At 55.1% G+C, this 9,655-nt stretch overlaps 1 protein-coding gene across 1 annotated transcript in view; it reads left to right on the top strand.

Annotated features, from left to right (window-relative positions):
- The first annotated feature begins 2,168 nt into the window (after nucleotides 1-2,168).
- Nucleotides 2,169-9,655, top strand: part of EGFR (epidermal growth factor receptor) — a 99,432-nt gene continuing 91,945 nt past the window's right edge. Inside the window, exon 1 of the mRNA XM_058678068.1 lies at nucleotides 2,169-2,451. Coding sequence (XP_058534051.1) covers nucleotides 2,364-2,451 — 88 coding nt within the window. The 5' untranslated portion in view covers nucleotides 2,169-2,363. The remainder of the gene's footprint in view (nucleotides 2,452-9,655) is intronic.

Genomic DNA, 9,655 nt, shown 5'->3' with positions numbered 1-9,655 from the left:
TCTGTTAGGACCCCAGAACCTTCTACTCTAGAGAAACTGCCTAATGAGCAAGGGCAGGTGCAAATTATCACTGAGAAAGAAGCCACTTCTGACTCAGTCTAATGCCAGCTATGTGACTCAGGGGGAGAAAAAAAGTGCAGGAAAGCATGGGGTCCTGCAGGCTACCTCCAGATCTCAGCAGGGGCCACTCGAGGTCAGTACCTTCCTTACAGGAATAGATGACCCCTAAGGGACAAACAGCTGAAGTCAGTTGTCCAACAACCAACCTTTCTCCCCTTCTCCCCAGAGCACCAGATTCTTGAGCCTCCTCCAGTGCCCGTTTGGAGGGCCACAGAGCATACACAGGTTTAAATGAAACCTGCTCTGCGTGTTCTTGAGGAATTGGGGCCTCCCACCGCCTCCCTGGCTGCTTCCTGCTCTGTGTGCAGATAGAAACCCTTTCCACTCTGAAGTGGCTCATCCGCTTTCAGATAGTTGTAGCTTTTTAAAAAAATTCTGTAGATCTTCAACTTCATCCTTCCCATCATCAATCTTGGCGTTGACCTCTAAGGCCACAGGAAACAGGTGGTCAAAGGACGGCTGCTCCCGATGGAGCGGGGAGCTTTGCGTTTCCCCTGTGCCCAGCCACTTCTCAGTGTGGCTCCAGGGGGTTAGCACGGTGTTCGCTCAGCACAAAACAATTCCACACACTCAGAAACCTCTCCTATCAGGACAGTCGCTGGTCAGAGCAAAAGGGTAGGCTTCCCCGAGGGACATGTGGAACCTGCGAGGGAGGCACACACCAGGCTTGGTTAACGCCAGCAGGACAGGCGTGGAGCTGTGAACCAAAGTTCTGTGGCCACACAGACCTGGGCTGCACCTGCCTCTATGGCGTTCCAGGGTGTAGCGAGTAGGACCTGTCAGTGTGAGAATTGCATATGACAGACAGGAAACCAGAGCTGCTCTGTACATAAGGCCAGGTTCTGCCACCAGCTTTGCGCACGTCAAGTATCCCAGTGGGTGCCAGGGCAGGTGTTGAGAGGTCCCGGAAAACTGGCCCACACTCAGCACGGAGCCGTAGAGGAGCGAGGGTGAGGGGTGGCTGGGGCCTCTGCGCAGGCCCCTCAGCTCTCCTCAGAGGCGTTCTGCCCAGCCCTACATTAAGTCGCACACGTCACTGCACCCCAGGTGGAAAAATAAGCCCGAATGTCAGCTTTTCCATCAAAGCAGTAGCTCTAAGCAAAGCAAGTATGAGGCGGACGCAAGCGTGCAATCTTTGTTGTGGAAAGCGGGGGGTCGCAGGGTACGGGTCTGTGAGGAGCCCAGCCTCCTTTTCCAAGTTTCCTTTCCTGTGTTCCGTTTTTTACGACCTGTTCCAGGTTCTACGGCTTGGAACGTGTGCTGGTAACCAAACGCGCAGCCTGCAGAACCATCATAACCTGGCTTGCTAGAGCCGGAGGGGCTTCTAAGCGGCGCTGGCTGCCCCAAGTCCCAACAACCAGGCGCACGCTATGATCCGGCTAAAGTTACTGCGCGGCAAACCCTGCTTTCCCGCGGCCGCGCCGGGTGCAGACCCGCTGGGGCGGGGTGCGGGAGGGGGAGAAGGTTACTGAGGAGCGGGCGCCTAAGCTCTGTCCGAAGCGGCGCAGGGTGCCCTGGGCCCCGAAGCTCAGCCAAGGTTCCCGCAGCTCTGGCAGCCTTGGCTTCCCGCGGCCAAGTCCTTGGCGGCCAGCCCTGGCGTCTCTTGTGCCGTCCAAGGCCCGCCGGCTGACCTCCGGCGCAGGACAGCTGTGGTGGCTCGGAGCTAGCTAAGGGAGCCTACCAGACCCGCCCCTAAAGCCCCGGCTCCGACGCCCTGGAGGCTGACAGGGGCTCTGGACTGCCGTCCAGCCGCTTCAGGGACCCGGCCGCCCCAGGAGCGGTCAACCTCGGCTCTCGGCTCAGCGGGTCGGTCCGGAGCCAGCCAGAGGTGGCTTCGTCACCACAAAGTGGGGACTCGGAGGGGAGCCCTCCCGACTCCGAGAGTGGAGCTGAACGCCCAGCTGGGAAATTAGCTCCCGGCGCCGGGTCCCGCAGGGCCGCGGCGTGCACGCCTCCGCGCGCCGCTCTTCTGCCGCTCGCATTCCCCTCCTCCTCCGCGCCTCCGACCCCTCCTCCTCCGCTGGTCCCTCCTCCCGCCGCCTCCCCACGCCCGCCGCCGAGCAGACGTCTGGGCAGCCCGGCGCACAGCGGCCGCAGCTCCCTGTTCGCCGCCCGCAGTCCCCGCGGCCAGGCGCGGACGTCCCAGCCCTTTCACAGGCGGGACTCAGTCGCCCGCGTCCGCCAGGCACTCGGAACTCGACGCCACCCGGACCCAGAGCGCAGCTGAGAGCACCGTGACAGCGATGCGACCCTCGGGGCCCGTAGGGCCCGCTTTCCTGGCGCTGCTGGCCGGGCTCCTGCGGGCAGGACGGACGCTGGAGGAGAAGAGAGGTAAGGGCGCGTCCGCCTCTGCGCTCCCGGCTTCCGTGAGGACCTACGGGCCAGGCTCGGGCTGGACGTCGCGCTCCTGGGCTGGGCGAGTCGCCCCAGGGCCGTGGAGCTGGGAACCCGAGCTCTGCCCTCACCTCCCCGCCGCCTCACGCCCAGCACCGTGCTGTCTGCGCACCCAGGGCCGGCACGTCCCGCCCGAGGCCCTGGGAGCTGCGCTCGGATCCGGGAAGCGCTCGCACCTTCCGGGACTGGCGCTTCCCCAGCGCACCCTTCTGGCGCGGGGCCTCGCCCCGCTCCGGAGCCCTACCTGGACAAGGGGCTGACCGGGGTGGAGACGGGGCTGCTGCCCCATCGCACGGGGCCACGGGTCTTGGGGGCCGGGGCGGCTCTGATGGCCAGCCCTTTGCGCGCAGTTCACCTCCTCGCGCCGAGTGGCCGGGTCCCGCCGGGCCAGGTGCTCCCGAACCACGCCAACTCCGGCCCCACCTGCGCGCTGGCTTCGCGAGGCCGCAGCGGGGACAGCGAGTCTGGGCGCCGCGCCCGCCCAGGGCGGCCCCGCGGTTTCCTCAGAACCCAGGATGGTTCGCTCTTCGGTGTTTCCGTTCGCTTTTTGGAGAGTTTGACAAGCGGCCAAGCACAACACCAAACTGAAGTAGGACCAGTATGGGGCTGAGGTCGGTGGCCCACGTGCGTCGAGTGCAGTAGGCAGAGTGCGGAGCGGAGGGGGGCCCACTCGCTGCCAGGACCCGCCCGGGAGGCCTCCTTGCTCAACTCCCGGCCCGGCCGGCTTCCGAGTCAGGTCCCTGCTTGCCGCTGATGTCATGGGCTGGGGAGCGGGGCTTGGCGCCGGGCGCGTCCGCGGGGGGCGGGGTGCAGAGGCGTGGAGTGGCGGGATCCAGTCACCTGGGCTTGAGAGAAGCTAGGCGGACAGGGCGGGGGCGGGGATGGGTAAGGGAGAGAGAAGGGGAGCACGCGAGGCAGCAGCGGCTGGCACCCGCCCAACTGCTTTGGCTAACTCCAGGGTGGGGGGTTCGGAGAGCAGGCAGTGGGGCCGCCGCCCTTGCAGTTTTGCCGGAGTCTGGTGTGGAAGAAAAGGTGGGTGTGCTGTCCACAAAGGTTACTGCTGAGGGCGCTAGGTGCAGGCCCGCCTTCCCTGCGGAGACCCCCTCCTCAGCGCCCTCCTGTGCTGACCTGGCTCCCACTGCTCCCTCCACCTGCTTAGTGACCAGGCGTTTGTTTCTGCTGCTCAGCTGTGTTCCCTGTGAAGGATCCCACGTGGAGAGAGCTGAGGGTGGGTTTCACGGAGGAAGGTGCCAGGGTCAAATTATCACAGCTTTGAGGGGTTGAGGACCTAAGTCAGTCACTTTGTCAGGTTCATTCCAGCTCAGGGTCTGATATGGGAAACCTGGGTACTTAGGGCAGGCAAGGTTAACCTGCCTTCACTTCCAGGAATAGGGGGCTGCAGGTCAAAAAGGTACAGCCAGGAGTTAGATTCCAGTGGCTCTTGCAGCTGGTGTGGGGCTGGCTCAGGAGTGTGTGGCTGACTCACCTACACACAGAGAAAAGGTGCTGGACCGTCCCCTGTGCTGGCCCCAGGAGTTCTATGAGGCTCTGGCTGCCCCCCAACTCCCAAGGGAGGGCGCAGCTTGGTCACCAGAGCCCAGCAGAGGTTACTACAGCAACCATGAGCCAAGCTGTCTCCTGTACCAGGTGCTGCCCTGGGAGGGACCCCTGTGTGTTACGAGGACGGGACCTCTGAGCCACAGAGGCCGGGCAGAGAATCAGTAGAGGATCAGTGTGGGGAACCCGGGTGTCTTCCTACCATGGTCACTCATGTGTGTTGTCTAAGCATTGGGCTTCTGGTTCCCATTTCTGAATACCATGAGTGTTTGTGGAGGACCCAGGGCACCCCTGGGATCTTGGGTGAAGAGGGAAGATCATCTGCATGGGGGCTGACCACTCAGGTCCCCAAGGCCTGGCAAATTCCCTCTGCATTTCGAAGAGGAGACAAGGCCTCTCATCCAGATAAGCAGGAACCTGGAGATGGCTCCAGCAGGCTTGGCCTAGTCCTTTCTGGCTCCAGACGTTTGGTTTCATAATCCTTCACTTTTCAAGATCCCTGCTCTGGCAGTGGAAGAAGCACTTCCAAGACCCAGTGTGCTGGAGGTTGTACTTGGTTCACGTGACAGCACGGACATTTTGAGATGTTTCTAGAGGCAGTGGCAGCCAGGACCAAGTATCCATCCTGTTTAAACAGCAAGCACTCTGTGCCTGAGCTCCAGACCTGCCCAGCAACACAGTCCCCTGGAGTTGCTGAATGGTGACAGCTCTGGGTGTGGGTATTCTGATGTAGGACTCTTGTAGCAACGTACTTCTGGAGGAAGGTGTTACTGTGAGTTCTGAGGAGAGCTCAGGGTTCTTGCAAAGTTCCCAGGAATCTCAAGTCCCAGGTCCACGCTGATCCAGTACAACCATCTTTACTTCTGCCACCTGCACAGGTGCTGGTTACAGTCAGGAGCAGTGTTCATCTTGGTGAGCTGTTCTGGCTTCTTCCTAAGCCAGCAGCACACAGGGTAGAGGTCTGAGCTCTTTTTATTCCCTGCCCTGTTTTGTGCCAGTGTTTTTCTGTGGCTGACTTCTCAGATCCTCCTGGCTGCATGAGACTGGTGTTTTGGAGCATGTCCCTGGCTGCAGCATGGAGAATGGGTTACCGGGGCAGCTGTGGAGACAAAGTGGTGCCACTTGCAGCGAGGGGAGGTACTGATGTGGACTGGGCAGGAGCAGTGCCACTTGCAGTGAGGGGAAGTACCGATGTGGACTGGGGCTGAGCGGTTGTGTCATGAGTCTGTCTAAGGAAGACATTGGGAGACTAGTGTGGTCAGGAGGTAGAGTGGATCCCAGGGAAGGGAGGGAGAGGGTACTGCCCTAGGATTTGTGTCTTGGACACAGTAAGCTGGAGTGTGCTCCTGGGAGAGTGCTGATTAGAGTCGCAATGCAGTAGGGACCCAGGTGGCCTTGGACACTGGCCCCCAGAGGTGTTTCCTTTGCCTCTGATCCTGGAGCACCTAGGTCCCATGAGTGCATGGAATGCCTGGCCTGAGCAGCTGTCCATCACTAGCTCCTGGTACATCACAGGTTGTGTGTGTGTACATGCTGCTGCAAATCCTCCACTAGGGTTCTGTGTGTCATACACACGCTTAAGATCTGGTTTTGAACACTCAAGGGGTCCTGTGGAGAGAGAACACCCCTGCGACCTGCAGAGTCAGAGCCCCAGGGTACATTGTAAACTTATCATGGAATTCCAGATAAGTTTATTTTGGTACAAAAACAGTTGAGATCAAGGCGTAATTATGCAGTTCTCAATTTCGGCGGACTTTTGGAAGACACTTTGCAGGGATACACCTGGGAGTCCTGAGGAGAGGGCCAGGGACAGCCTAGCTGTTCTGAGCTGCTGTGACGTTGGAGAACAGGCCTCTGCCTCCCAGGCATGCCAGCCTGTCAAGTCCCCATGTGTGGACAGCAGCCAGGGCGTCTGTGTCCTGATAAAAATATGCATTCTGGACCCCACTCTGTCCCCTGAATGACAGGTGAGGATTGGGCCACAGCCTGGGAGTCCATGCTTCCTGCTGCTGCACACAGGCTAAGATGTTAGAATTCCCAGATTTACTTTTCTGAATGACCACAGGAAAGCTTACTGTGCCAAAAGGTGACTGAGAGGTGAATCCTTTTATGTTAGAAAAATGCAGTTGACCATCATTTCTTAGAGTAACAACTAGTTGTGAACCATAGAACTGCAGTCTGCTGTGGAGTTCAGTTCCAACTTTGTCTCCAACAGATCAATCTTTTTTGCCTGGAAGTTGTCGTCAGCTGGATTACTGCTTCACATCTTTTGACTCCTGCTGTAAGCAACAAATACAGACAAGACTGAGTCTGCACAACTACAGACACAGATACTGGTCTGTTTACAGAAACTCAGAGGTGCAGCTGCTGGTACTCACGGGCTAGAAGACACACCTACCTCCAACATTGGTGTTAGGAATGACAGGGTTAGCCTATGTGTTTGGAGGACCCCGAGTGGCTGGGGCCATTGTGTGCCCAGGGGGAGGACCAGTGTTTACCTGGCTGTTGTTTCAGGAACACTCAGAGCCGTGGTCTTGGCTCTGCCATGTGGACCTGCGCCCGGGAAGGTGACAGCCCCATTGCCACGGCAGGTGCCATGCTTTTGCTCACGCCTAAAGTTTTGGGTAAAAATTGATGTGGTATATACAGTGTCTGGTATGACTTCTGGTATTTTCATAAGGAAAAAACATACAGCCTAGCCTTTTGTCCGTGAGCTCTGTGTCATTGTGGTAACTGGAATAAAGTCATGGATGGGAAAGTGTGTCCTGAGAATTTCTTGGCACTGTTATAGTATTTTAGAAAGTTTTTCAAATGTCAAAAGTCTGTGGGATTTATTACTTTATTTGCAAAATTGTCTGAAAGCTACAGGGACTTTAAATTATAGTGGTTTTTCTCCCCTTATAGTTATCTCCTAGTTAATTCTTAATACCATTATCCATTGTAAGTGCTTCAAATTGTGCTAAGCAAGATAAACCAGACTTTCTTAGTTCATTCTAATACTTACTTGAAAGATCTAACGGACTGTGACTAAAGCTCTTTTTTTAAAAAAACTGGGATGTATTTTCATATAATATCAGAAAATCAGACAGAAACACTGGTTACACCTACTTTTGATTAAGTTTGAATGCACAAGATTCAGAAAAACTGAGCCTTGGAAAATTATTCCCTCTGGTTTTAAGATGTTGTTTGAGGTACTTCAAAATATGACTCTCTCCTGGAACTTGGTATGGCCACAAAGTTAATGGAAAGTCCGGATCTTTGTCCTGATACTTAACAATTTCTTTTCTCTCTGACACTATCTGCCCCAGTAGACCTTAGGCATGGAACATGTCTGTGTGGGTGACTGGTCTTTCTCTAGTTCTCTTTTTCATAACCTGTTATGAATTCACCTCCACTGAGATTGGAACAGTTTTCACTAGTGACTGCAAATAACTGTACAAATATGCTGTGTGTGTTTAGCAAGCCAGAAAGTGTCAGAGGCATTCAGTGATCAGCACGGTTTCCATGCAGGTGTTCATGTCCTTGTATTGTTCCTTGTAAAGTGTTGTGGCTACAGTACTTTTCCTCAGCGTTTGGTGGTGTCAGGTAGTTTTTTTCCTATAACTTACTGGCAGGTACAGTGGGTAAGAAAACATGTTGGAATTTTCCTTTCCAGCTTCAACTTCCATAAAATGTTTGAAGTAGGTGATTCCACTGCTCCTTCAAAAACTGAACGCATCTGCAAAATTAAAAGCAAATCTGAATCTCAGCAAGATTGCCTTTGAACATGTTAATGGCAAGTGTGCCAACCCTGTAATTTAGATAGCATGGCACTGATGTCATCACTGTAATAACACTTTGCGTGTGCACAGCCCTCGACAATTTGCAGGATGCCCGAACAGGCACTTCTCTGAGCCTCCTGCCACCCGCCCCGGCCCACAGGGCCAAATGCCCATGTGCAAAGTGTGCTTTTACAGGTAGCCCAGGATCCCTGGGGGAGGGCAGACTGCTGTCCCCTGAGGAGCCCGCGCTGGGTCCTGGCTGGGAGCCTAGGGCCAAATGAGTGTCCTTGGACCATGCTGTCCCTACCCCAGCTGTGAGCCTCTCTAGGTAGTTTCTGCACTTCTGCAGCCTTGGTGCCTTCACCGCTTTTCCTCTTGTGACTTTGAGGGTCACCTCCACTGCATACAATGCACATTTACCAATATACGGTGCCCATGTGACATTTACTGCAGAAATTGGAGGCCGACTTTTTACTGTTGTGTCAGAGGTGTCTGCAAGTTTGCCAGACCTATAAATACTTGCAGAAAAATAAGGGAAGAAATGAGCTTGACTGAGCAGTTGGGTCAGTTAGCAATGCCTGTGGCAAAGTGTGGTAATTCATTTGCACCCATCTGTCGGGTTCTGTGCTTTACATGAAAGCACACACTTAACACTCATTAGGGTGAAAAGCACCTATTATAAAGAGAGGCAACTTAACACACTCTAGACCCTCCCTGCTGCTGTAAGAGCTGTTCATTTTTGGTAGTTTATTCCCTTCCAGCCAGTCATTCTTGCAAGCCATAGTGTCTCAGGACAAGCTGTTCTGGGCACCTCAGGAGCTTTACAGAGAGTCTGGATTGTGTGGGGTGATTGCAGGGGCCGCTCCGTGGCAGTGCTATTCCCAGCGTGGCAGAAGTTGCAAGGGTAGGCCCCCTTCCTGTGGGCTGTGATTGTGTATGCAGAGCTGAGTGGAAACTTTTCAACAAGCCAACAGAAATTCCCCCAAAGCCGTTTATATTTCCTGATTATCAAGTGAAATGGGGATAAGTCCCAGATGTCAACTGTGATCTGCAGCCTTAGACGACACTGTAGGGAGAACATGCTGGCGTTTAGCTTGATGAAGGTTTGGCCCTTTGGAGAGCAGCTTGCTCCATGCAGGTCCGAGTGACACTCCAGCCGCTGAGTGGCTGAAGTAGGAAACCACAGGGAGTTGATCGGACATGCAGTTCGGGGTCTCCCTTCACATCTGTCCTCTGGAGAATCCTTGGTTAGTGTAAGTCATTTAGCTGTGCTGGATTTGGGGTAGAACAGCTGAGTGAGGGAAGCTGGTGTGTGTGGTTTTCTGAGCCCATCTCTTTTCACGGCCACTATTGTTCTTGAATGTTGGCGGGAAAAGCTGCAATGTCTATGAAATATTCCCGTGTCACCCAGCTGCAGACACTCTCCATGAAAGTAGGCAGTGGTGAGCCCCAGGCCTGGGCTGTGCTCCAGAGCTGGTGCAGGTGCTGGCCGCTGTCTGTGGTGTGGAGAGGGGTCAAGCATCTTCCCCACCCAGGCTTGTGTTGGTGACTGGGAAGCACAAGACAGCACATGTATGCTTAGAACATGTTCATACTGGGAAGTATAAAACAGCATACACATGCTCAGTGTGTTTGTAGCTCGAAGAAATGTCACTGATTGGTAGTTTTTGCAGGATTAACTTCAATGGAGAGAGCCTCCAAGTCCCATAAGATGTGTGACAATAGATCTGACCTTGTGACAGTCACGAGTCCTGCCCCCAGAACTGCTCAAGGGCAGGCTCTAGTGGACAGACAACGATTAATTAATATCCGGTGAGCCTCCT

This window comes from Ochotona princeps, chromosome 20, assembly GCF_030435755.1.
Source record: "Ochotona princeps isolate mOchPri1 chromosome 20, mOchPri1.hap1, whole genome shotgun sequence".
Lineage (NCBI taxonomy): Eukaryota > Metazoa > Chordata > Mammalia > Lagomorpha > Ochotonidae > Ochotona > Ochotona princeps.
The sequence above is the reverse complement of the archived record's forward strand: the minus strand, read 5'-3'. Positions and strand labels throughout refer to the sequence as shown.